This window comes from Hypoxylon trugodes (genome assembly GCF_022578975.1).
Source record: "Hypoxylon trugodes strain CBS 135444 unplaced genomic scaffold F4822scaffold_6, whole genome shotgun sequence".
NCBI classification, from domain to species: Eukaryota; Fungi; Ascomycota; class Sordariomycetes; order Xylariales; family Hypoxylaceae; genus Hypoxylon; species Hypoxylon trugodes.
The window spans coordinates 3,080,222-3,107,689 of NW_026250021.1; the positions used below are offsets into that span (position 1 = coordinate 3,080,222).

Here is a 27,468-nt window from a genome sequence, read left to right on the forward strand (position 1 = left end):
CCTGTCGATGAAACCCCGTCAGAAGGCTATTTTGTACTGTATTTTGTGCTTCCCAGGGTTTTTGCTGCAAGGTCTTCTTCGGGTCCCACTCAGGCACGCTTGCTTGCTTCTAGACCTTCCGACTATTTCCTCCAATCATATTATTTTTAAATGTTGGACCTCGGGCATTCTGTTTTGCATGAGCTGTCAGACCTTATAAGGGTCCACACTGAGGTTTTATACCAACAGCGTTCGGAATAGCGGCAGTCTCATATGCTTCAGAAGTTACCAATGATAGTGGTCTTCTACGTATGAAGTAGTATCGTTTCGGAAAAACTGGCATAGTGCGTGTGGTTCTGGCGGTAAAAACCTGTTGATATGACCTAAACTCGCTTATCCCTAAGGCAACACTAATTGCCTATTAGAATTAATGAGCTCTTAGTAGAAAATTCGGTTCAAATTCTAAGACTTGTCAATATAGACTGATCATGGCTGCACCCGACAGTCTGTCAACCTCGTCGAGTGTGCGTGACGTGTCTCAGCAGGACCTACAGTGCTGTGATACGAACAAGACATTGCTTTGAATAAAGTCAGACGTAAAACATCCGATATAATATTCTAGTTGAAAGGGCACACCGCAATATCGTCGCAAGTCTAGTCTATGACGTGCATTACATTTAATGAGCATTTTGCATTCTTAAGAAATTTCGGTGAAGAAATGAAGAAATGGTGAAGAATGCGGGCCTACCTAATGTATGTGTACTCTGGCTGAAGCTCGGATATTTGATTAGACAGTAAACGTGTTTATCGCATACCCCCATCTTCCGATACCCTCTCTTGTCGCATAATAGCTTGAAGATTGATTTGGAGTGTAACGAGTACCACGACTAGAAAGAAGAAGAGGAAAAAAGGGAAGTGAAATAAAAAGGAGAAGAAGTAGAAGAAGAGAAAGGGAAAGATGGAGAAAAGGAGAAAGATGAGATATGAAATATGAAATATCAAGGACAAGAGAGCAAAGATGAAGGACGAAAGACGGAGAGCAAAGGACAGCAGCGGAGAGTTAATAACGAAAGACAGAATATCCAGGACACAACATAAATATTGGCACAAGAGACAAGACAGAAGTTTAAAAAAGACACAGGGTGAAGGACAGAATATGAAGAATACGGGACAGGGCATGATAGGACAGGACGGCACAGGACAGATAATAAAAGAAGGAAGATAAGAGACAGGGGCAAAAGACACTGTCATTAAAAGGAAGGACGATAGGGGGTATCTGTGTGATGGTACTTATGCAAATAGATAACATTCAAGATAGCTTCTTTACCGTTGTCTAATAAGTCATATAATAAGCAAGTTGATCTGGAAAACCACCTCTACGTGATATAGTCAGGCATTTACGCGGACGTCGGCCAGTTCCGGGGAAACACAAGAGTCTCGAAGAGTCTTAAGTTGATTGTGCCCACAATGTATCACAACCGTAATTCTAAAGTGGCTCCGTTCCCATATGAAACCCATTAGCTGTGCTGCTTGGACTTTGTAATCATCTTTAAATCTTCAATTACTGGTTCATTTCATGACCGCTGGTGCCTCGTCCAACATCAGGGGGATTCAATCATTCTACCAACATTGAACTTATTACGCGAAGTCAAACGAAAGTAGCTTTGTGTCTTGCTTCATTGCTGCTAGGCGCAAAGCTCTGACTTTGTATATGCACAGGTATTTTCATAGAAGTCATAAACACATCATAATCTACTCCATATTAAAGTGTAATTACCTTAGGAATAATTCAAAAAAGTCTTTAGTTATGTAGATAAGAGTATACGTCATGGATTATTGTTGTAGTTTGTAGCTTATAATGAAGGATATTCCATTAGAAAAGGGGTTTGTGTAACTAGATACGAACTATTCAACGTCAAGGCTTCTAAAAGTTAACACCCTCACATTGAAATTACATCCATTTTCTACTTATCTATGTTAATATTAGAGTGTCAATCTTAATAAGGTAATACGTTCGAATTGGAATATAGATATTAACACATACTTAACGGGTCGGCAGATGCATTAAGGTATACGTTAGCCAGGAAGTATCCGTGTTTTTAAAATTAATTTAAAGATAAATGTACCTTACTATGAGCGAAGCCTATCGCCCGCACGATTGGCAAACCGATTTTGAAGAGTATTATTTAGCCGGCGGATTCGTTATTTCCCCAGAGGCTTTGGTCTTAACTAATATCAATACAACAAACATGATAGGCGTACAACGAAGCCAAATCATATGGGCAAACTGAGTAGTAAGTATGTGTAGGAATACTTGAAAATCATCTCAGAGCCAAGTAGTTAGGATTGATGTGGTCGGAGTTCTACTGGGCTTGAGTAGGCAAATATGGCAAGTCATTGAAGTTGCAATTAGTATGAGCTGAGCTTCTCTGTAATTACTAATAAATGTAGGACCCTAATTAATTTCTTGTTTACTTTGAGAATGTGAGAAAACGAGTTCACTCCAGGAGACACCTAGTGAGGTATGTAACATAGAACGACATAGGAATCCGTAGGCAGCCTTAGCTAAACCCATCCGCGGTCCTTAAGTAAGTCCCGATGCTCTTTCTCCTCGAGATCTTTGCGCTGTTTCCGATACCCGAGAGGAGAGGAGAGGGACCATTTTATGAGGTGGGCTGTTGTTATCATATTATTGAAGACTTCTAAGGACATCAGCGCAATACGGCCTAGTATACCCCTCTTAATACCCGTCGGGTCTTTTAGAATAAAGTTACCCTACGTAGTTGAAGTAGCCAAGCTCGGCAACCCGTATCTGGCTCGGTACATTCCGAACCGTGTCTTTCCAAACCAACTGGCTACCCCCAATCAAAAACTGCAAGAAATGCCGCTCTTGCATAGCATTGTTACGACGACACGCATATGGCCTTGGGTAGCAGTGTTTGTATTTTTAGATTCCACGACTTGAGGAATTCGTTCCAGCAGTTCGGGTGTAATGTTCTCTGGGGAAAACATAGTAAGCAGCCTGGCTAAATTGGATCCGGCCAGACAGAACACGCTTCTTTACGGCGTGATACGCAAGTCGGACCGAGTCGGAGTAGGGCCTTTCGGAGTACCATCCAATGCTAGTTAAACGGCCATAGATTCCCTAGGAAGTATTTGGGTTAAGCGCGTCCCTACTCCGCCGATTCAACACTGAACGGATGGGATGAAGCCACAATGGGTGTCACGAGGGACCATAATGTTGGCGCATGTCAATAAAAGAATGCTGGTGCGGCGAATCGGTGGTATTCTTCTATATTTAGAAGAGCTGGTTTGTAGCATTTCACGATCGTCTGGGATAGGTGTTCCGACGATTGCTTAACCCAGGTTTCTGGTCCGACTGGTCGCCAAGCAGAACATAATATACGGGCGACTACCATAAGAAGTTAGTTAGTGACATTAGGGTGATTCTTTACAAGTAGAGTAGCATTGGCCGTCGAATATGCTGACGTTGTTTCAAGAAGACCCGAGGGTTAAGGGTCCATGGGTAGTAGTCAAGTCACGGGGGGACTTAGATTCCTGAACATTCTTGCATTATGCCATGCAGGACACCCGAAGAGTAGCTACCGTCGATTATCCCTAAGTATTACGTAGATCTGAATGCCTCTATCGAACATCTCGCCCCATACTTGTATCGGAGTCGATACCGGATTTAGTTTTCCCCAGACCCAGACACACGTTCCGGTTGGTCGCAACGATGCGGACGTTATCTAATATAAGATCAGTGCTGACTATAAGGAAGCTCTTGTAAGGCCGTACCAAGTCCAATCATCTGCATTCGGTCCTTGTCTCTGCAAGACACCTAGCACGGGGTAGTAAAGCCTAATGTTACCAAAGTCTTCCTAGGCTCGGAGATTCAATAGGCCTAAAGGAAGGCTACCGACTCGTCAGATTTGAGTTATACGCCTAGGGCCTCAGCGTATTTTCTATGGTGCGTGGCTTTTAGTACTCTTGGCTAGTACCTACGTATTTCGAGAAGTGCTAAAATACGCTCGCTCCGTTCAACCACATACTTCGCATATGCTCCTACCTCACATTTTGAAGCATCTCGAATAGGTAACTGAATCTGCCTAATGGGATTAGTGTGATATCCTAGGTAGGTTATGAAACGCACTTTTTGCCTCAAAGTACCCGGTGTGAGCTCCTCGGCCGTTTTTGCTACATGCAGCGACAGAATTTGTTCCAATTATAACAACTGAGGTTTGGAATAGGTATCTAAATAACTCACAGTGGCTAGCCATGCGGGTAAATACGTCGTACGATACTTAATATAATAGATACTCTGCGTTGCTTATTATGTGAAATGAGACTACTGGACCGGATGGGGTTGGTGGGGGTTGAATACAAAGGAAACGAGCTGTGAGGGGGCTTATACCTAGTCCACCTTCAGCCAATGGTAAGAAATAATTAATCTATCTGAAGCATCATATGGCGAATTAGAGTGGCTGAGGGGACTTAATGCTCTGATAAGAGCCTCAGAAGTACACGAAGATGGTGACTAAGTACCTAAGTAGCTCAAAGCCCATGTCTACATAGTACCAATCAATGCTCACTGAGGTAGATTACTTCATGTAAATATAAATAAATACGAATATTTCGCGTGGACAGACATTGGTTCTTCTTATGAGACTTTCAAGAATAGTTGTTAATGTATTACGATCTTTGGCAACTGCTTAGAAAGGGTTTATCTATTAGGCTAAGTTGTTCGAAGGGGGCATATTACGAATTCTAACATGATAAAAATATTTCCAAAGCCCCAGCAGGAAGTTAATGAGCAGAACTAACAGATACCTAAATAGAAAGCTCTGCATGACCTTAAGTTGATAAGAAGAAGAATCTATGGTCAGACAATGATATCCCTAGTTTCGAGTCTCTAGCCCCTTTTCATGTTTCCTAAGTCTATGACTTTCAAAAGTCCCCGGTGTTTATCTCTTGTGTAGATTTATCAGCCTTTAAACTTCAAAAGTTTTGTGATGAAGGGACTATAATGTTAAATGGAGAGTTGTGGGGTTGGTTGGCGAGTGAAGGAAGACACAACAATATGCACCTAGGTATATACAACACTCGAATAACATGGCAGGTATAGACGACTTGATGATAGCCGATAACTACTCTTTCTTGAGACTAGCTGTTCTTCGCCACGAAGATAGGAATCACACGACTACATTATTTGGTTTGTCATGGCTTATTGATATCTCTAATTCTCTACGTTTTGCTTCTCCGGTGATTTGGAATCTAGGTCTCGTAATTCGTAATTCAAATTTGATGGTTTCGCATCGGAAACGGATTAGCTTGAAGTTGGAGGACGTCAATATACTCTTAATCACGATGCTGATTACACGTTGAGCTAAGTTATAGATTACTTGAGTATTATCAATCTAGTCAAACGACATTCGTATATGTAGAATATATTAATTACATGGCGGCTAAGCGCCAAGAATGGTATTATTGACGATGCTCTTGAGGAGTAGGAAAGGCTAAAGTAACATGACGATCATGCATGTATATATGAGAAGGGACTCTAAGCTGTGGGGAGCCGAAAGAGAGTGCAATGGAGGTGTTGAGGGTGGCTGAGAGACTTGGCGGTGTATGAATAGAAGATACAGAAAGTACCTAATCTAGAAATCGAAGTACTGCCTCGTACGTAGGATATACTCATACATGTATGATATGAATCCCGCCTATATTCTTGTAGTTGAGCTGTACGATACCGAGCAGAATAGGTAGTTAGTCAACGGTTGAGGATACGAGACCGAGAGAGGAAGAGAGAGAGAAAGAGTAAGAGAAGAAAATCCATGTCTTCAATTTCTAAGCTCGGCTCTCTCAGTTAGGACTAATGACATCAATGTATCCAATGTTTACATATGTAACCTGTGTAGTTAATTTATCTTATGCATGATGGTAGATGGGGAAGATGAGAAAAAAAAAATATGATGATCGACTGGGGAAAGCAGATCATGAGAATCAGATGTTGTGCAGGGCTTAGCGATGCATTGGGCGTTTATTAAAAGGAGAAAAAAAGTGATGAACAAGGTTGAACTATCAGATGATTCGACGGTGGCTTCCCGTCAAAAGGGTAGATATAATCTAGATCGGAGGAAGTTTAAGGAAATAGATTTTCATAGGATGGGAATAAATATACATGATTACTTAGCTGATATACATGACGATACAGTAATCCAGGAAGTAATCTCAAGAAGTATATACTTAAGTATACAAGTACCTTAATAAGATTACCGTTTCTTACCTGTTTTAGATAGTACAAAACTTAAAGTGGCCTTTTATCTTACTTTACTTTCGAGGTACTGTACTGTAGCACGGATGTGTGTCTCGTCACCTTGTCACTTTGAATGTTCCTGTCATTTTTATCTTGTCACTCGCAGTTTTCGTCGCTCGGTGCCATTGCAATGTGTGACGCGTCAATCGGTTCCTTCCCCTTCCCTCACACTTTTTTTTTCTTTCTTTCCTCTTTTAATAACTCCTGAACCAGTCATCCGGGGAAAATCAATCCATGTACGTCAAACCCATTTGATTTTTTGGAGGTTCGGGACTTAAAATAATGTACCTTGATACATTACGGAAGTTTCCATCAATCCTATTGAATTGAATGTTGAATGTTTGCAGTCTGTAGTGCCTTCGATGTTACCTTATTACCATTATTTGTAAAACCAGAACCACTATAGGATCGCTTGTGGTTCTTGGGTCCCTGCCGAACCGCGAAGCTGCTTTGCCAAGCCCAACTAAAACCAGAAGATACTTGAATGTACCAAGATACTACCCGATGTACCCTTGTATTTTAAGGAACTCCTAGTCAGATCATCCACTAAAATGCTCCTACTTGCCGGGTGCTCGGCCCCAAATCTGGCTTTAGCTTTCTACTCACGTGATGGAGACTTGCCTAGCTTAGTTTATGTTGATTCCACACTTCCCACTTGGGTTACACACATGCATGATAAGTAATGTACCCGTCCAGGTGGGGAGGTATTTCCCAACCGGTTTTAACCCAGCTGGGTACTCCGCCCATATATGCATCTCAGATAAACCTTGGAGGGGTTAGATGTGCAATATAAAACAAGGCTATTCCATATACAACCCAATACATCTATACATCTATACATTTATACATCCACACAAAGTATGTACGTAGTTGTATCGATGATGTTACGGCTCCGACAGAGTAATTGCCCAATGCTTTTCTCTTTTTTTTTTTTTTTTTTTTACTCCTAAGCTTTTAGGTACATGACCCTGTATACAAGACTACGTACCCCTGTTGTTTCCGCGAAACGCAAAAAAATTAAAGTGCATGTACATACCAATGAACGTCAACAACCTTGGAAGGGAATTAAAAAAAAAAGAAAGAGCATAGAAAATAGAAACCTTACTGGGTTACAAAGTTTTAAAATATTCAACTAAAAAAATAAATCATCGTCACCAACCAACGGCTACTATTTTTTATTTTACCTTAGTATCAATTATTATTATTATTATTATCTTACCTTACCTCACATTACATTACACTCAACTCTTTTTCTCACGCACAACATGTCACCAACACGTTGACAACCGAACACACCGCAGGTGACCTCGTCTTCTGGCGACACAAACCGGGACAACACACATTGCATTACATATGTAGACGACAGGAATGCCAGCCTGGGTTTCCGGTGAATGTTCGCCGCATCTCCCGCATGGTAAATACTAAAAAATCGATATTCATCGACAAGATAATGTTCGATGTGGATGCCGATGCCGATAATGAACCCATGCTGATACTACTACGATACAACTACAACAACAACAATTGTTATTATTGCTACTACAACTACTACCACTGTCACTGCCACCACCATTACCACTATTGTTGCTGCTGCGGATGTTGCCACTGATGCTACCGACGCCGAAACCGACGAAGCATATGTTGATGTTGTTGCTTGTTGCTACTCCTGCTGCGGTTGAACTATTCTTGTTGCTATGTTGATGTAGATAGATAGATGCCGACATATTTCGTGTAGTCGCGTCTCATCTATCTATCATCGTCATCATATCTCTGTCTACCTTCACCGCACACGCGCATATACGCAAATATAATATCTACTTACACATTATACACTCGCATTCGTAACACTCATCCGCTCAAATACATACATTACCATTACATTGCCTATCTAACCTACATATATTCATACATATATACACTTACACATTATCTATCCCGTCCATCTTCTATCCTATATCCTCTCTCTATCTCTTACCTTCGGGCATTGTCCCTGTTAACTCTTACCCCTTGTCCTTGTCATTCACCCCTCATTGACATTGGCATTGGCATTTGGCTTTGACATTGACTATCATCTATCATCTCCCTCTTCCTCTAACTTATTCCTACTTATTATTGTCCTTCCTTCTTATTTACCGTACTTACTCAACTTTTATTACTCTTACTTAAGGTACACTTACTAGTTTTACCTATCTACCTTGTTATTTCTTACCTGGTTCCTTCTTTACTTCGAACGAAGGACAGCAGACCCCGGCTAGCCCGGACGTCCGTCTGATCATCTCGAAGTTTCTTTCTTTTACTTCCCTACATTTATTTTATTTTATTTTTATTTTTATTCATCGTCTACTTCTCTTTCCCTTCTTGAACATAACGGTGCTGCGGATTACTTTAGTCTTATTTTTAATTTATTGTTTATATTATTTTATTTTATTTTTATTTTATTCATTTTATCTATTTTATTCTTTTTCTTTTTTCTTTACTTTTCTTTTTTTGTCTTCCTTCCCAACTACAACAACACGCATACAATACAAAACCCATACGCACACCCCCTAACATAACCCCCCACCCATAAAACCCGAGCTACCTACTCTTTTATAACCCCATTCTCTACTGATTGTCTCTTTTGCTTGCTTGCTTGGGAGGTCTTGGACGAGTTTACTGGTTAAAAGGGGTCCGTCATGCTGTCTTCGCCGTCGACCGGCCTTAGTAACATACCGCCCCCATCGACGGCCGCGGCCACGGGCCCAACCATTGCCACTAGCACCACTACCTCAGCTCCTCCCGTACCTGGTCCTGGCCCTGCAGCGACAGGGGCTTCTCTCAAGCGACCTGCTGCAGCCGACCTGCAGCGCAGTGCCGGCACAAGCGCCACTCCTTCTAAAAGACAAGCTACTTCCGGTTCCAGGACGAATCCGATCCCGAACCCAAGTCCCTTGGCCTCCGCTGCTACTAATCCTATTACTGCTGTTACTACTGCTGCTGCTGCTGCTGCTTCTGGTTCCGCTGCTGGTCTATCGTTGTCTTCAGCTTCGGCCCCTCCGACTGCTACCGCACCTCATACCTATCTTCAACCTCAAGCTGTCATGTCATTACCGCCTGTCGTCACCGAGGAACAACTTCTAGGAAGGACACCCGAACAATTGATCGCCACGATCCTTCAGATCCAGATGCAACATCAACAATATGTCGCCCACATTTCGGCGCAATTTGATACTATTAGCCAACAACTAAACGACCTCCGTGGTAGCTTAGTAGCTTCTCACCAAGCTGCTGCATCTGTATGTTAACCGCCAAGAAAGAAAGCATCGGTTTTAATTTTCCTACTTCGTATTCATACGAAGTTTTATTTATCACAATTTACTGACAATTGTGATATTTAGGCACTCAGTTCCCGCGACACCTCTTCTGTACGGCCCATCGTACCCCCACCACCCCAACCGCAACAACCAGTCGCTACGTTTTCTCGGGGGCCACCGATTCCTATGCAAACGCCAAGCCGCCCTGCTAGACCTCCGGCTTCTCCATCCACTTCTCAACCCCAACCTAGACCGAGCGTGCAAACACCTTTATCCGGCCCACCACAATACAAATATGGAACTGTCGGCACAGTGGAAGATGTTTGGAAAGAATATCGTGAGGGTATGGATGGCCAACCTGCAGTTGAAGAATTAGACGCTACGTGGGGTTCGCGCTGGCGGCCCGAACCACGAGGTCGCACGTGGTATTCGAGACGAAAGGTCATTTGGGACAAAATCAAGGAATACATGGCGGAGGGTCTGGATGAAGAAGACGCGGTGCGAGAAGTAGAGAAGTTGCGCGATGGAAACACCATCAACAAGTTGATTCGGATGCTCCAAGATGAACGAAAGGAGAAGGGAATTGGAGATGATAGTATGGCTGGTTAGGACGGCCTTTGTGTCCCTTTTTTTTTTTTTTTGCTTCGGAACTGGCGTTACTGGGGAGCGGCATTGATACCACTTATCATATATGAGAGGCTGCATTTACGGGGCTAGTTACAAGAGGATCACGACTGCGAATTCGGCATGTCATCATTGTCATCAAGAGGGTTTCTTAACGGGACCTACGGCGGCGTGCTTTATTGTTCGCTGGCAGAACGAAAAAAGAAAGCTGGTCGAGGTCGGCGTCTAGGCGAAGATACGTGGTAATGAGTAACCATTACGATGCCATTTTTTTTTTTTTAAGGTGGTGGACAGGAACATGACATTACTTGATCATATAGGCACTTAACCTACCTAGTCTACCAAGCAATTGCAAAAAGGACATGCCTTCTTAACCACCTGCTTGCAGGTTGCGCCACATCGACGACACGTATTCAGTTCTCCGTACTCGGTACAATCGGATATGGGCGTAGTTACGGGAGATTCCGGCCGAGGCTTCTAAGTACCTACATCTACATCTACATCTACATCTATACTTACACCTACACCTGCACCTAGTAGAACTTCTGTATGGTCACGCGCCTATTTTCCTAAGATACCCTCCCTTTTGATAGACGGTGCATTAGGGTATATCGAAATCTCGGTATTTCGGTATACCCACATGAAAAGTCTCGATCGCGGATCTTATCTATGGAGTTGATTTTTTTTTATAATTGGTAGAGCAAATAAGTCCGTTCGAGGCGGTATAGATCGGGGCACCATCGGTCACACGAAAGTACGCTCGAGTTCCAATATGCAGAGCCGTGTAGGTGGCTTGATTGGCGTTGCTGGTCATCACAGTAAGCCCATGGATTCCAAGCCCAGCCCCCCTAAGCGGACTCAAAGTTCCCGCGGATCCGAACACGTCATAAAATATATTGCCGGTGCCCTTGACGTGGTAGAAAGGAGTGGAAGACGACGATAATGCCAGCCTAATTTACTTGCTCAATGTCGGAATCGGTCAGCAGTGCGTGCGCTGCGGTCTTAGATTTTTTGTTCTTTTTATTTCCTCTCCTACCCGGCTGGCCACTCTCACACCCTTGCGCCAATCCCAATGTAAGCTAACTCAGCCGCATTATTGCGACGTTGCTTGTCTTGTCCGTTTTAAAAATTTCCGGGTTGTTGACTTCAGGTTTACCGAGCTACGTCTTTGTCGTCTTGCATCCCGATGATTGGAATTGACTCCTTGTTTTTTTCTTTCTTCCGTAAGGATTTCTTGGCGCGATGCTCAATTTAGGAAAACCAGGGAAAGATCCCATTAAACTCCAACCTCCTCTTCGGCCGACCATATCAATGCCAAGTCAGGTCGAGAGTCGGATAGAAAACCCGGCGTCGGTAGTTGTGTTGGATTATTGTCTAAGTGAAGAAAGGGGGAATGAGCGAGGAGGTTTTGTTACTCAAACAACGGAAACGAATCCTAGAACTATGAGTACAAAGCCTTACATAAGATTAAATAATTCAGTGACACCAAGACGGCCAAGACGGTGTTATCAAACACAATATGTTGTAAATTAAAGAAGACAGACAAAGGCTTGATTAAGCTTATTGTACTTATTGTTAATTGTCGGCATTGATGATTCAAAACGATTGTTGATGTTTATACTAAGATAAAGCAGTATATGATATAAATCTATAAGGTATAGGCGCTACCTTGGGTGATATGAGGGATCACCTGAGAAAACGTGATAATCTATCGTGGCGAGGAAAGAAGAAACTCATCACACCGAATCTTCTTCGATTTTCTTCTCCTGCCCCGACTAACTTGTCCAATCCATTCATTTGATAGTACTCATCATGTGTTTCGATCTATACGTCCATTACACTACTACTGACCATGATACCCGCTGTCCGAGCATAGTCAACCTAGGTACTGGATATGTAGTCCGCAGCCCTTTTCAAGACCTCAATGTCTACAATGTTCCACCGACGATCGCGGGGCGTTGTATGTATCCCCACATAATGGATACTATCTCTCCTCATCAGTTTTGCCCCGACCATCCAGGATGTTGCCGTCTTGAGCGGTGCCTAGTGTGTCGCTTCAGTGTAGATACATGCAAGACTCGAGTTAAGTATCATCACTTCGTTTTCAGCGACACAATTGATGAAGAGACCGACATCTCATTCCTAAAGAGGTGGCTGGGGGATAACCCATCTCTGCTTTATCTGGTCGCGTTTTTCTTCAAAGCTGGTGTTGAATACCAGCTCGCTGACTTGGCTCTAGAGGATGTTTTGCGCCGGATCGAGATGACATGGCGCCAGGGCTACGATCCCGCCGCTGCCGAACTGATAAGACTCGAGGCGGAGCGTACGCGTTACGTTGCAATGAAGGAATACGCTGCTGAATGTTTAGGCCAGCTAGCTCTTCTCTGGGACTTTAACACAGGAGAGAAGCGGCTGCCTCGTCGCCCAGGCAGTTGGGACAACGATTCGCATGACGCGAAATATAGTAGACGCTTGAGATTAACTGTTATGAACTTTTGGAAAAAGGAGGAGAAAAGTTCCATACAATGGCCATTCATAATCGATTTAATACCCTTCTTTCGAGACACGGGACGGCTCGTGGTGTACGAAGATCCCTCCAATGTATCCCAGGGACTAAGACCAGAGAGCAACAAGGATATTTATTACCCCATTTTTGGGCTCGAGTGCTTTAATTTTCTACGGCTTGGTCCACTAGCCCAGGGATACCCGATGGTTATGGTCAGAACAACGCCACAAACTTCACGATCTCCACCTCCCCAACCAGAACCTCAACCTCGATATCGCCCTAGCCGCCCGACCCGCCCAGCTCGTCCCGTATCTCCCTCCAATCCCACCCGTCCAACTCGTGCAGCTCGTGCTAAACGACCGGCTTCTTCACATACCGCTTTGCCGCCCCCATCTTCCCTTCCCTTACACGAATCTAGACGTATTGTTGACCAGGATAAGAAGGGAAAAGAAAAACAAGACGAGCAGCACGAGGTTGAGCACGTCATCACCCACCACCCTCCTACCGCAACTCGGACTCGGGCTACTTGGTACAAGGTACGTTGGAAAGGCGACTGGCCTAAGGGAGAGGAGGAAACATGGGTGACTGCTGACAGCATCGATACAACCATCGTGGATGGGTATTGGGTCTTGCATTACGATAAGTTGAACAGGAGGCGCCGGGTGCAGACGCGAAGACAGAGACAGCAACGGAAGGGAAAATATTAAGGAAAGGTAAGGTAAATTGCATGGTTTGTTGGACGATTGATGCGTATACTACATAACGTAACATATTAGCTGGTAAGTCTTGCTTCTTGTTTCGAGGGTATCATTCATGGAAGATGTAATAAACGCCAATCTTCTGCTCACTGTCGATATGAAATCCATACGATAGTTCTATAGATAGGTACTCAGCGACGAAGTTTGCTTAGGTAGAAACAACGATAACCAATAATATACTATAACCACGCATTCACCGATTTGTCTTATAAAAATTTCAGTATGTCTATTCCATGAAACGTGACTAAGTTGGTAAGATAAATATGCCTTTTAGTCGCTTCGAAATAATTCCCTGCGAAGAGCTTGAATCTAGAGAAGGGAAGTCAATCTAATGTAAGTTAGCAATGTTTACACCGAATGACAGCGTGAAAGTTGACAATGACACTTTGGTTCCTTTTGGTGGTGATAGAGAAAACCTAACAGTGTTGCTCCTATAATATTTCTCTACTAACCGTATCCGCAAGACATCGTGACTATTCCTTGGTCGGCTATACTGAGGTTTTGAGAAACTAAGTATGGGAATCTTCTTTTTATACTAGTCAAAGTGCTAGTAACCAACCCGTGCCAAGTTGTGTCTTTGTAGTTCAGTTTAGCCTGTCCGCTTAATATCGACAAGGGAACATCCAATCTCGGAGCGCGTACTTAGTTCCGTGGCCAGACCTCAGTACAACTTGGGTATCTGGCCATAAAATAATGACGATCGTCGCTCCGAAATGTTCCTCCGGGTTTAAGCTTCACATACGCATTGCATGTAAGGCGGAACTCATCATCAGGAGCTATGAAAGGATTCGGCTTGATTGTCATCCCGCTATGGTGGGCCATTAGGGCCACCGCAGCTCCATCACGGGTACTGGCGACACCACCGGCTGAATTCACGCCGAATACGAAGGTCGGCCCGGGAGGAAAGAAATACAAGGACTCACCACATTTCCGCGTCTATGATGCTACGACTGACGCAGTCGCTAACACTGTGCTTCAGACCCTTGAGTCAGCTTATGATTGCTTCATAAATGGCCAAGGATGGCGTTCGACGGGCCTGTCATTTAACCAGGACAATGATAACGGCCCCTGGTATAAGATGAACGTCTATGATGTTGCGAATCTTGGAGCCAACACGGCCGCCAACACCGGAACGGACAGCGCTACCGGCCTGAGCTTCTTGAATGTCGTAACTGAATGGATGAATACGCCTTCGATTACTGTCCACGAATTCGGACATGCCATGACTTACGCCGAGAGGTATTGGATCAATCAGGGTCGGACCGGAGCTTGGTGGGAGACTGTGGCTAATTTCGTTGCGGATACCTTCATCACTTCTTCAATCTGCGCGGACTCTAGAACGAAGTATAACCAAGCTAGTGGTGACACGCTTATCAACTTGAAGAAGGTCATCGGTGATTCGTTCCAAGTTATCGTAGACGGATCAAGTGGAACCGGCAATTATTATGAAGCGTGGCCCTTCCTGACGTATATCACCAACAACCCGGACAATTACGCCGGACTTGGAATGGCGAATTTCCCGAACGTGTGGAGGAAGTATAAGCGGGACAGCAACGAGACGCCGCTGCATATCCTGGATCAACTCGCATCGCCAACGAAAATTCAAACAGTTGTCGGTCGATATTGGGCTCGCATGGCGTACGTCGATATCGGACACGAAAAGGCTCGGGCTCTATTCGAGAAGCAGAGGAAGGATATAAACTATGCCAATTTGGACTCGCAGGGTGGGGGGAAGTATAAGGTCAAGGCAGCTCGACAACCTCGTTATATGGGGGCGAACATCATACCATTGAAGGCAACTGGGGCATCTATTAGCGTTACTGTGACGGCTACGGCGCCTTACACTGCTAGTCTAGCGATAAAGGCGTCGAATGGTGCGGTTAGGTATGTCGAGGTTGCGGACAACAAGGCTCAAGCAACGTTGGCTAGCGGGGAGGAGGCAAGTTTGGTGGTTGTCAACACGCCGAACACACTTTATTTGTATGACCCCTTTTCGCTTACCAGTGATGTGAGTCGTGGATTGGATTATTCGATTCAACTTACTGGTGCGAGCGCATAGATGTATATTTTCGATACTGATGTGGAGGGAAGTTGAATATAATATGTTTTCTTGGCCGAAAAAGAGAATGAAAAGAGAAGTGAGATTGAACGTTTTAGCTGTTGTGAGAAGGATAAAAAAAAAAGGCAAAAGGAAAAAGCAAAGGGAAGACGTAGAGAGGGTGGCGGAATGGAGGGGAAAAAAAGAAAAAACAAGATTATGCATCGGCTGGGACTCGAACCCTCGTTGTATCGTGACACAAAAAAATCAAGCCCCCAGATCCCTCCTACAGGCCCAGCTTCCCTCATTCTATATTTATTATCCCATATACTTGTAACCGGAACCGGAAACTACTGCGCCCCCCCTACTTTCGATTCTCGGGGTATTTCTTCGTGACCAATTTCATCCTCGCTATCCATGCACGGGGTGAGACGCGGGAGTCCACGCAGGGGATGTGATCATGTCTGGTGTAGACTAAAGGCAATGGTGGGCTCCTGGATATTAATATGCTCACCCACCAACCAGGCCATTTAACCTTAGCTACCACACGGTTGGAGAACAACTGATCTATTATCTATTATAAGATCTATTCAAAAAATTTGTACGGGCCATTCATTGGTTGATCTGCGCATTGGTCACGTTGGTGGTGGTGCACCTACCTAGATACCTAGGTTACGAGGCAAGCAGTCTGGTTGGCCAACAAGGAAGCAGTTTCTGGACGGCTGTTTACGTACGTACCTTCAAATTTGGCCACTTGAATAATAAAGTGTACTCATGTTTTGTATAATACCTCGTCACGATGAAGCACTAGTCACATCTGGACGGTTCTGACCTCTTTAGCTAACTACCTCAGAGATCTTGACATGACCCCTGGTGATGAACTCAAGCAGCTACTACTGCTAGACCTGAGCCCCTTAAGCTGATAAAACATCCTGGCTGCACTTTGGACGTACCAGATCATGGAAGTAGAAGTCTTAATTAATTATACAAGGTATGCAGACAATTGATTGACATGCGAATCGCTAATACTACAAAATTGTCCTAATAATGACCCAAGCTACAATAACAGATCCATCCGTGGTCACTTCATACCCTTAATAGGAAACATCTTAACAGCCTTATTCGCGTGTATGATAGCTTCTCTCGCCCCTGGCCATGCCTTTCGCTTCCCCGTCTCAAAGAATCGAAACGCGTATGCAGTCTCAACTCCGTTATTCATCAGATTATACATCTCTCGATCCTGAAACCAAAACTTCCAACCTTTCCAACCCCAACCCAAATTCTCCAATCCTGTACCCGCGGCTTCGTGAAGCCAACCTTGGAACTCCCACTGCTTAACCATCGAAGGGTCTATACTATTCTCAAGCCTCCATCTCGACGCTACCCATTGTTGATGCTTATCCACTTGTTTCTCCATCTCTTCTTGTGATGGGACTGGATGTGCACCCCGCCATACGTTGCTCACTGCTAGCGAGATCACATCCGAGAACGAGAAACCATTATTCTTCCCATACGCTGAGTAACAAAGGAAACATATGGAGTCGGCATATTTCGGGGGGAATAAATTCATCCATAGTCTTGCAATTGGTGGTCCACCATAATTCGGCGGGCGACTTGTCTCGATAAACGGAGCGACGGTAAAATCTGCGGTATAACCTGTGGCGCATATAACGGCGTCGATATCGTCAATGATAGTACCATCTTCAAATTCAATCGATCGAGGCCCCACGAATCGCTTCAATCCATGGAGTGACGTCAAAGTCCCGTCCTTAAATGACGGAATGATATTCTCGGCAGCGGCAGCTATTGATAAGGTAACGGAAGGGAATGGTGTAACGCGCCAGGATGGATCGAGTTTACCGTATGTCGAGTATAATACGTATCGACATCCTAGATCTGCAAGAACTCTCATGGCGCTGGGGAAATTACGTTGTAAGAACATGGCAACTTGTCTTCTTCGTCGGGTAGCTAGGAGATCGGCGGGTGTTCCATTTCTCCACTTCTGTATGGCCATCATTCCTCGGCGATGGGAAGCGTATACTTTCTCTGCTGCCGGGATCAACTCCCTTATGATATCCCCCGCGGTGGCCCCGACACCAACGACGACAACCCTCTTCCCTTTAAAATCATCGACCCTATAAAACTAGTCAATTATATAGGTAGTTGACATTTATGCGTTGCGACTTACTTCCGATAAACCTGGGAGTGAATTACGATGCCCTCAAACTTCTCACGACCCTCAAAATCTGGTATTTTTGCCCTCGTTTGGTATCCATGGCAGAACGCGACTTTGTCGTATTCTATTATCTGGAGTTTACCGTCAATAACGACTTCAATCAGCCACTTCGTGTCTTGTTCGTTCCTAACGACTCGCTTTAATAATGCGTTGAACACGATATCCTTCATCATGTCAAAATGCGTGGCATATAGCTCCATGTACTCTTGGAACTGGGCCTGTGTTAGGTGATATGGGTATTCTGCAGGACTGTTAATTGAATGATGTCGCAGACATGGTATAAATGGATGGAAACGAACTGTCAGGCATGGGGAAGTCTGTCATCCCACAAGTGTACTTGCTAATGTTCGCCGTCGTAGCTACGAGGCATTGTGAGTGATGCGCGCGTCTTCACAGCTTGGGGTATCCTTGTATTCTTACATTTTAGAGCTGAAGTCATAGTTGGGTCGTCGGAATAAGCCCAAAGACCACCCACTTGGCTCCGCCTCTCATATAACGTCGCTTTGAAGCCATTTTCGCGCAGGGTCTTGAGCATAGAAAGCCCGCTCGAGCCTGGTATTGATGTTAGCGTGGGGTGTCGATCATGACCTAGAGCGTATATGGCTTTACCTGCGCCGATCACTGCCACCGTAGATTGTTCTTTCATCGCGACGGGAACCTCAACGTCGTACATGAAAAAAATCCAAGTCAAGCTTCGCTTACCTAGATGATTGAGGTGTCATTGTCAACTTTGTAGAGTCGGAAGCTCAGCTCATATGTCAGCAATTAGGCTGGCAATCGAACTACAACACCCTTGTAACGTGGTACGAGACTGAAGTGATGATTGGTTGGATCGCGGAACTACCGGATGGATCATGTATGGTATTGCTTATCAAAGACAGGGGGGATATCGAAGCCTTCACATTCGATATTGAAATGTTGACCAGTAATAAATACCTAGGTAGGTATCTTACGCGTGGATTGATGCGCGCTCTTTCTTTCTTTTATGATGCCGCGATTCGGATAAGGGATATCTTAAGATATTAGTTAAGTGTTGGTGGGATCTGCAGGGTGAGATTTGTAAGTTGACCGAATACTAATAATAACAATAAAGAAGTAAATCTGACCAATCAGATACAAGGAAATCCGAATGCAACTCTGACCCATGTGGCCCACATATCTTAAACAATTTCCACTTCGGACTTTAAGAGGCATTTATCTCCACCATCGCCGTTGCTTGGGAAGTTGACATTTTCAATTATTAGGGAGCGGTCTTTATGACTTGAGCATTTAATACCCAACTGCCAAACGCGTATGATCGCGCCGCACCATATATCCTTACTTCGATAATTATATTTCCTGGTAAGAAACTTCAATATGATGCAGAAATTCGAAACTCTTACGGCCTACCCCCGGCCCAGTTTGGGTGCCTGGAATATTAGGCGACAATTCCTTCAGGAATCCCTCATTGCTCTTCAGCTGAAATCATCACCATAATATGAAACATCACCCAAAACTACATCAAAATGGACCCATGTGCTACGTGTCGTGATTTAGAGCCTCTACCAGGTTTCTCTGGTGGTTTCATTACCGGCGGGACAGGACAGGACTTGAAAGACTCAGGATCTACTTGTCAATTATGTTCGATTCTTTGGGAGGGACTGGAAGTCTTCTGCTTGAATAGTCCAGCCACGGTTCAATGGATGGCGCTTCGCCAGGCAGAAGACTCATTTCGGCTTCAGTATAAAAGATCCTCAGCCGAGAGAGCATGGATGGGCCTTCATTTCTACACAAAATACTGTGGGTTACACCAATCTCGTATTGGGCTCTCCCAGTTAACATTTTACGCAAGCACAAGACCGGTTCTCTGATGTTTTCAAGCCCACCAACGACCTCGAGCCAGATACTGCATGTATCAAGTATCTTTCGCAAATGAAGGGTTGGATTAAGACTTGCGATGAAAAGCACCAGGTCTGCAAGAGTCGTCAGAATAATTATCTCCCTACTAGAGTGTTAGATGTCTCGCGCGACCCGGACAGAATCTTTCTTTACGAGCCAGCGAAAGCGGATAAAGGACCCTATACTGCGTTGAGCCATTGCTGGGGTGGTGTTGTTCCCATTATAACCACAGAGAATACCTTAGATAAGTTCAAGGCGGGGATTTCGATTGAGGCGTTCCCTAAAACGTTTCGCGATGCGATTCTAGTAACGCGGGAGCTTGAGTGTCGGTATATTTGGATTGACTCCCTCTGTATCGTTCAAGATAGCAAGGACGATTGGAGGCATGAAGCTTCGCGCATGGCAGACGTGTACGGTAATTCCTACGTCACTATTTCAGCCACTGCGTCAGAAAATAGTAGTGGTGGCCTTTTCCGTCGGCACGACCCTCTAGACCTTAAACATACGGTCCAGCGTCCTGCCGAAAATGGCGTTTGTGCTACGGTGCATGTGCGTCCAGCATTGGAACACGCACCTTACTTTGCTAGTAGCCCTTACGGACTAGAATCTTCGACACCTGGGCCACTCCTCGAGCGATCTTGGTGTTTTCAAGGTTAGTTAATCGAACTCCCTTCAGGCGCAATCGATTGTAACAGAAAATACAGAATATCTTCTGGCTCCTCGCGTACTATCTTTCACGGAATGGGAGATACTTTGGTTATGTTTATCTAAACGATCCTGCAATTGCGGGGAGTATAATGAGGACATGCGCGATATCGTTGCTGCGAGCGATTTGAAGGCTAGATTTGATACGCAGCTCCGCGATTCTTCACCGAAAGATTTACGTCGACTCTGGCAAGACGTCGTCGAAGCGTATTTGTTAAAGGGTTTAACTTACGACACCGATAGACTACCTGCATTGGCTGGAATTGCGCATTTATTTTCGCAGAGGAGCTTAGGTCGTTATGTGAACGGTCTCTGGGAGCCAACTCTTGTCGCCGATCTTTTCTGGGGTCTTGATTCGTCATTTGCGCAAAACTACGATATCGTTGCGAAACGCACTTTACATCAAGCAATGCCGTCATGGTCGTGGGCGTCTGTTTCCGGATCTTTTCGCTATGCTCCTAGTACTTATGTTTTTGAGGGCATTAAGATCATTAGTATTTCATGGGAACCGATGATATCCAACCCTTTGGCACAGGTTTCTACTAAGACCATAACTATTCGCGGGGTACTCGTCCAGGCTCTCGCTTGGGGCGGAGCAGATTACGAGAAAAATCCCAGCAACCATTATCGACGAGTTCAAATCCACAATGAAAAGGATCACAGTTGGTTGGTAGATGTCACGTCGGAACTTTATTGCGACCCTGACAATCCAGCGGACGTTTACATTTTCAGTGGTACCAAGGGTCCGGGACTCGTTCTTCGCAATGTAAAGGGATCTTCGTCTACATACCAGAGGATAGGCTTCATTGAGGGTTATCCACCTAAGCGGGATGAACGCGGTTCAGAAACCATTCAGATGATATAAGAAGTGTCGCATCAATGAGGCGTGGGCCTCCCGCCATGCGATACCGATCTTGGATGATGAATTGTGAACCCAGAATACGGGTACAATTTTTCTACTTCAGTAAGAAACCGGGAACAAGCGACGAGGACACGATGCCATACTCATGTCTAAAGAATACTGATATACCTATATGGAAGCGGTTATGATGTAATTACTGCAGATTGATCGAAGATTTATAGTTCCTACAGGATACCATTTCAAGTAAGCATGGCCAACGAGTTCTTCGCAGCTGCCTATCATTTAAATTATGAATAAATGAATGTTTTCGCAGAAATGCTTGATGCTGATTGGTGCATGGGGTAGTACTTACCCGGCCGGCAATATAGACTAGAGTGAAGATATATTAAGCAGTTCTAGTGAGGCGGCATTTAAAATGAGAAGCATCATGCTAAAAATAAAGATAGACTCCCATTTCCCCTCTATATACCGATATCGACTTTCTGGATCCGCAGAATACCTAGCCAAACATTATAGCCAAGGCCTGAAGTACGCTCAACTTCGCAACTCTCCTTAACTGACGATCAGTTACTGTTTAGTCATACTTCGAGAAGCTCTTACGATGAGGTCACATTGGAGTTCCGTACTGGCGGGCGCCGGATTCCTTATGCCGGTTTCTGCCCTGCTACGCTTTTCATGCTCCCAGCTCGTCGTCGAACGTCTTGACCCTCTGGTCAACCCAGGCGTGGTCGGGTCTCCTCATCTTCACCAAGTCATCGGAGGGGTACGCACATGTGTCTAACATAGAACTACTAGAGTGTACACTTAACTAACCATTACCTGTCGCAGAATTCTTTCAACGCATCGATGGACCCAAAGACCCTAGACATCCCCGGTGAAGCTACCTGCACGACTTGTACCTTTGCTGAAGACTTCTCCAACTACTGGACTGCTGTCATGTTCTTCCGCGCACGGAATGGAACGTATAAGCGTGTTCCGCAGAAGGGAAATGTATACTTCGAAGAGTCAAATGGTGGCATGACCATTTACTACATACCAAGCTACAATAACACCAAAGTGACCGCGTTCAAACCTGTAAGTTCTCGTTATTCCTCTCGGAACTTTATTACACAGCATGCTTATAATCACCCGAGGGCTTCCGAATGATTACCGGCGATCCTACTATACGCACTAAAGAGGAGGCAGAGAGATACCGTCAACTCACATAGTAAGTACAAGCTGATGGAGCTCAGGTAGTAAACTCGAATTGCGAGAGGACGTATCTTCCACCAATTTACGGCTCTCAACCTCCATATATACCCACTATAGGGTTGTCAGATGTGGTCACTTACATATATCTTCATAGTACCTGTCTTCAAGATCCCATGACACGAACGGGCGAAACACTTGATATGCCTAAAAAGCCATGCCCCGCTGGTATCATGGCTAACCTACGTTTCCCAACGTGAGTTCCTCGTCTTTTACCCCAAAGAATCGCCTGCTAAGCTGCTTAGTTGCTGGGATGGTGTCAACTTGGACTCCCCGGACCACTCAAGCCACGTCTCGTATCCTGAGAGTGGCACATTCGAACAAGGAGGGCCATGTCCTGCAAGTCATCCTGTGAAGGTACAATATTTTAACGCTCTATTTACTCTCATTACTAAATATTTTCAAGATTCCCCAATTGTTCTACGAAATCGTATGGGACACTACTCCATTCAACGATAAGTCCGAATGGCCGGAAGACGGTTCCCAACCGTTCGTTTGGAGCTATGGTGACGCCACGGGGTTCGGAAACCACGGTGATTACATGTTCGGTTGGAAAGGCAACGCGCTGCAAATCGCTATGGATACGAACTGTAACGGTTTTCAGTGCCCAGAGTTGAAGTATCAGAATATTGCCGAGGGGAACAAGTGTACGAAGAAGAGAGATGTAAACGAAGATGTTGATGGCTGTAAGTATTTTGATCTACTACCATATTCACATGCTAACAAGGAGACTTAGGGCTTACTGAACTGCCGGGTGGTATGCCAGTCACTGATGCGAGCGGAAAATCGATTTTCTAAAGCCATCTATTGGTCGTTAATGTAGAATTACATATTTCGCTCCCTCTTCTGCTATAACCGCAATATCATAAAATCTTTATGACTCAAAAAGCTCGGAGAAAAATCGCAATATGGTTTGCATCTCTTTGTTGTCTACTATGGTGCCCCGGAGATGTTTCCGGATGTGTTCAATCATTATCATTCGACAATTAACTTGTAACAGTCCAATTGTCTTATACGTTCGGGTGCCAACAAAGGAATTCATGTTACTCGTGAAAGAATCTGTTTAATAATTTCTATTTTCCAGAGTATTAAATAGTTCGGTTTGGGCCGTGGTATGGCCAGAGGTAACCAAATGCGTCACTTTTAGCGTAGGTAGCTTATGGCACTTCCCGCGAAAACCAAAGACATAGCAATCATACGTAAAGCTCCACCCCGTAACTACGTTAGGATAGCCATGGCGCCCAGACCGGACACCGACACCGACACTCGCGAAGGTATTCTCAACGGTGAATGGAACCAAGACCCTTCATGGCTCTGGCCTGCGTCGCTGTATCAGCCGTACTGTTTGTTCCATTTCCTTAAAGAATGCTCTCTCTATCATATTTACCAGTCAGAATGGTTCAAACTCACGACACGAACAACTAAAAATCCCAGGATATTCGACAGGCCACGGATGTATGGAAGGGGGCGAGTACCGAAAAAGTATTCGAGGAGTAACGTGAAAAGACCAACTAGAAGTCGAGATAGTTCTCCATGCAGTGATACGTCCGACAATTCGTCCCCCCATTTCAACCAGCTTCAGCTTTCTCTACCCTGGCCAGTTCACAAGACACGATTGGAAAACCTGATCAACGGTATCTATTTCAAGCTCTTAGATGAAAGGACAGCAAACGAAGAGAACATTTACGAGTCTAGCTTAGTATGTCGATACTGTAGATTCAATGCTAATGCTGAGGACACTGATGAATCTGGGACTAGAAAAGTAACACCCCCGGCGCCAATGCATCACATCCGACCAGAGGACATCAAAAAAGAACATGTCGGTAAATTTGGAGGTATTACATTTGCCATCGATCCATCTGGTGACGATATAGTCGTTATTCTCCTAGGTATGGAGCAACTCGATCATCCTGTTCGCGAAGTACCAATAGGGCCGAGAAGGGAGTCTTTCCGGGTCGTTGATCGGCTCGGACGTAGAAATGAGCAATACTTAAACAAATAGTAGTAACCTAAATGATATAAATTTCAAGTAAAATGAAGTTTGTAACCAACCTAGATGGGGATTCTATAATTGTGTTGTATTGCCTTTACATAAACTTATAGGTGTAAATGCTGTAAGTTCAACTTCTTATAATAGTTTCTGCTGAATTCAAATCCACGCCACGATTCCCTTGTGTAACATCCAACTAACAGATTGGGTTAGCATTGATGCGGGTAACGTCGGCATCACCATCCCGGAGCCCACGAAGAGCTGGACCGAAGAAGAAAAAAAAACGCAATTTCAATTTTCGATTTCCGATCCAGATAGAGGGTCTTAAATGACTTGCTTATCCAATAGGGTGTTTCCGAAGGAGATTACGGGAGGGACCAGGTTTAAAAGTTAAGCATATGAGAAATCGCGTGCCTCTTGTGGCGACATCAGGGGGAAAGAGAGATGAAGAATTCTTTTTTATACGAGTTGTGAAATGTATAAATAAACATCTAGGTGAATGATGAGATTGGTTGGACCTAATGATGTTATTAGAAGTAACTTGGCATATCTTGGATATTAAAGCACCTTCCATATTGATCGTGAAAGTCTAATTGTGTGATTTTCCAGCTGCTTTTCGAAATCACAGTTCGTAGTGGCTTATGGGCTGAACTTTGTTTAATGTTACATCGTGAAACTCCGAAGAAGTGGTAAACTTGTAAACTTACTCTGCTTAGCTGCTTAGCCACCCCTTTTTAGTGGGAGATCACAAGGTTTCGTTTGCGTGCGATGGCGTGCGACCGCCAAGCATCCACAAGAACCTCACAAAACTTAGAGACCCGCGCATTACTTATACCGTTATACGTAATGGACATCTCCTGATCCAGAATCCTACAACATCCAAGAGGCTCTGGACTTAGGACCTTGTCCTTCCACTTGCCTATGTTGACATCAATAACATGCATAACATATGATTATCGCTGAATTAAATAGGAAGTATTTTCCATCTTGGATTTTTATTTGAATTATTTTATCTCATTCATTTGCGATCGTATCGTACCAGGATGGTGTCAACAGAAGCGACGAAAGACTCGGACCGCGACACGAGGGAACTCACCGTCCCTACGGACGAGGAGTACGCGTCTTCGACGAATGATGGAGTTCAACAATTCGCCTACTCCGACTCGCGGAAGATTGGTATCACTGGAGCTGTGTTCTTAATTCTCAACAAGATGATTGGAACAGGAAGTAAGCTCTGTCGCATTCCTACGACTACCTACCTAGGTACTCAAGTAGAAATCAACTCACCAACTGTTTCTAGTTTTCTCAACTCCGTCGGCCATCTTCGCAGCAACCGGTTCAGTTGGCATATCCATTATACTATGGATCGTTGGGGGTATCATCACGTTCTGTGGTCTTAGTGTGTTCCTCGAGTTTGGGTTGGCCATCCCGCTATCTGGTGGTGAGAAGAACTATCTCGAACGAGTTTACCGCCATCCACGTTACCTGGCTTCATGCGTTCTAGCAGCGCAGATGATTTTACTTGGTTTCTCATCTGGAAATTCCCTTGCGTTCGGCCGATATGTCTTGGCTGCGTCTGGAAGCACGGAAGGAGATGGTTGGACCGCCCGTGGTATAGCGATCGCTTGTATTACTTTTGCCGTTGGACTTCACTCGACTCTGCCGAAATGGGGATTGAGATTGGTAAACATTCTGGGAGTGTTCAAGGTCGTAATTCTGGTTTTCATCGTCTTCTCGGGATTTGCCGCCATTTCTGGTCGACTTCTTGTCCCACCACCAGGGAATTTCAAGAACGCGTTTGCCATCGAGGTAACTGAGAACTACGGCGGCCAAGGCGCTTACGGTTATGCGACTGCGCTGCTCCAGATTATATACAGTTACAAGGGCTGGGAAAACGCCAACTACGTGCTTGGAGAACTGAAGAATCCCCGCAAGACACTTGCGATCGCGGCGCCCATTGCGATTGGCGGCGTCACGATCTTATACGTTCTCGCCAACGTGGCATATTTCGCGGCGATAAACAAAGACGACCTGGCTACGTCTGAGGTCTTGGTGGCGGGTCTATTCTTCCGAAATGTGTTTGGTGATAGCGCAGCCGCTCGAGCCCTCCCCGCGTTCGTGGCATTGAGTAACTTGGGGAACGTCTTGGCTGTGAGTTTCGCGCATGCCCGACTCAACCAGGAATTTGGAAAAGAAGCTCTCCTTCCATACGGTAAATTCTGGGCATCTATCAAGCCATTTGATGCCCCGGCAGCTGCAGTAAGTAAACCGAAGCTCTTTAAGTATATCATCTCGTACTGATTAAACACAGCTTTTCCTCCATTGGCTTATTACGGTGATCGTACTCGTAGCTCCGCCCGCTGGACCTGCGTACAACTTCCTCGTCAATCTGTACACCTATCCTGGTGCGTGGATCAACGGCTTCGTCTCTGCTGGTCTCATCTATCTTCATTACAAGAAATCCGAAAATTGGACCTCGCCGTGGCATACCTACCTTCCTATCGTCGCATTATACTTATTGGCCAATATTTTCCTCGCTATCGTCCCATTCATCCCACCAAACGGGGACTGGAACGCCGAGGGCTACCCCTATTTCGTGTTCCCTGTTGTCGGAGTCGGTGTGTTGATTCTTGGTGGGATATACTGGACTTGCTGGTCCAAGATTTGGCCTGCTATTGGTGGATACCGAATCGAAGCACACCGAATTGTGGAAGACGATGGTAAAGAAGTGGTTCGGTATCGGAAGATCAAGACGAGGTAGAGATGATAAATAGATGTGGTCGGTGGGGTAGAAGAAGAGTGTCCTGATAATGATATCCCAACTTAGAGATACCTACCTAGGTATTGATTGGAGGCAATATTCTGTATCGGCATAGAGTAAGGTCAAAATATCATCAATGATTGCCTTTGGTGTTTTGTAGCCACCCCCGTCGTATAAGTAGTCCCCCGCCACAGTATTCTCTATCAAGCCAAGCTCTCCTCTTTTTTTTTTTTTTTTTTTTTTTTTTCATAAAAAAGCCACCAACCCCCACTCT

The 27,468-nt window shown here is 44.7% G+C and overlaps 8 protein-coding genes across 8 annotated transcripts; 7 read left to right on the plus strand and 1 right to left on the minus strand.

The window, feature by feature from the left end:
• Nucleotides 1-8,495: 8,495 nt before the first annotated feature.
• Nucleotides 8,496-10,605, plus strand: F4822DRAFT_301584 (transcriptional activator of glycolytic enzymes-domain-containing protein). Its single transcript, XM_051455187.1, has 2 exons — nucleotides 8,496-9,570; nucleotides 9,673-10,605. Exons 1-2 carry the CDS (start codon nucleotides 8,971-8,973, stop codon nucleotides 10,195-10,197), a joined length of 1,125 nt encoding a protein of 374 aa, XP_051313852.1. The 5' UTR covers nucleotides 8,496-8,970; the 3' UTR covers nucleotides 10,198-10,605.
• Nucleotides 10,606-11,885: 1,280 nt separating this feature from the next.
• F4822DRAFT_301506 (uncharacterized protein) lies at nucleotides 11,886-13,840 on the plus strand. The gene has a single exon (XM_051455185.1). The coding sequence runs from the start codon at nucleotides 12,025-12,027 to the stop codon at nucleotides 13,423-13,425; it is 1,401 nt and encodes a 466-aa protein (XP_051313853.1). The 5' UTR covers nucleotides 11,886-12,024; the 3' UTR covers nucleotides 13,426-13,840.
• Nucleotides 13,841-15,614, plus strand: F4822DRAFT_301507 (uncharacterized protein). Its single transcript, XM_051455186.1, has one exon. It carries the CDS (start codon nucleotides 14,255-14,257, stop codon nucleotides 15,533-15,535), a length of 1,281 nt encoding a protein of 426 aa, XP_051313854.1. The 5' UTR covers nucleotides 13,841-14,254; the 3' UTR covers nucleotides 15,536-15,614.
• Nucleotides 15,615-16,595: 981 nt separating this feature from the next.
• F4822DRAFT_437805 (putative dimethylaniline monooxygenase) lies at nucleotides 16,596-18,396 on the minus strand (the record flags this gene model as incomplete). Its single annotated transcript, XM_051462445.1, has 5 exons — nucleotides 16,596-17,649; nucleotides 17,703-17,991; nucleotides 18,050-18,109; nucleotides 18,171-18,302; nucleotides 18,360-18,396. The coding sequence occupies 5 exons, from the start codon at nucleotides 18,394-18,396 to the stop codon at nucleotides 16,596-16,598; spliced, it is 1,572 nt and encodes a 523-aa protein (XP_051313855.1).
• A 392-nt stretch (nucleotides 18,397-18,788) lies between these two features.
• On the plus strand, nucleotides 18,789-21,511 carry F4822DRAFT_408546 (HET-domain-containing protein). Its single transcript, XM_051458580.1, has 4 exons — nucleotides 18,789-18,809; nucleotides 18,864-19,529; nucleotides 19,582-20,280; nucleotides 20,333-21,511. Exons 2-4 carry the CDS (start codon nucleotides 19,256-19,258, stop codon nucleotides 21,196-21,198), a joined length of 1,839 nt encoding a protein of 612 aa, XP_051313856.1. The 5' UTR covers nucleotides 18,789-18,809; nucleotides 18,864-19,255; the 3' UTR covers nucleotides 21,199-21,511.
• Nucleotides 21,396-23,478, plus strand: F4822DRAFT_408548 (uncharacterized protein). Its single transcript, XM_051458581.1, has 8 exons — nucleotides 21,396-21,438; nucleotides 21,541-21,958; nucleotides 22,024-22,269; nucleotides 22,329-22,402; nucleotides 22,541-22,639; nucleotides 22,689-22,800; nucleotides 22,850-23,129; nucleotides 23,180-23,478. The coding sequence occupies exons 2-8, from the start codon at nucleotides 21,797-21,799 to the stop codon at nucleotides 23,239-23,241; spliced, it is 1,035 nt and encodes a 344-aa protein (XP_051313857.1). The 5' UTR covers nucleotides 21,396-21,438; nucleotides 21,541-21,796; the 3' UTR covers nucleotides 23,242-23,478.
• Nucleotides 23,479-23,506: 28 nt separating this feature from the next.
• F4822DRAFT_408549 (uncharacterized protein) lies at nucleotides 23,507-24,580 on the plus strand. The gene has a single exon (XM_051458582.1). The coding sequence runs from the start codon at nucleotides 23,603-23,605 to the stop codon at nucleotides 24,443-24,445; it is 843 nt and encodes a 280-aa protein (XP_051313858.1). The 5' UTR covers nucleotides 23,507-23,602; the 3' UTR covers nucleotides 24,446-24,580.
• Nucleotides 24,581-24,831: 251 nt separating this feature from the next.
• F4822DRAFT_408553 (amino acid transporter) lies at nucleotides 24,832-27,388 on the plus strand. Its single transcript, XM_051458583.1, has 5 exons — nucleotides 24,832-24,949; nucleotides 24,999-25,084; nucleotides 25,141-25,660; nucleotides 25,734-26,692; nucleotides 26,745-27,388. Exons 3-5 carry the CDS (start codon nucleotides 25,477-25,479, stop codon nucleotides 27,192-27,194), a joined length of 1,593 nt encoding a protein of 530 aa, XP_051313859.1. The 5' UTR covers nucleotides 24,832-24,949; nucleotides 24,999-25,084; nucleotides 25,141-25,476; the 3' UTR covers nucleotides 27,195-27,388.
• The last annotated feature ends 80 nt before the right edge of the window (nucleotides 27,389-27,468 follow it).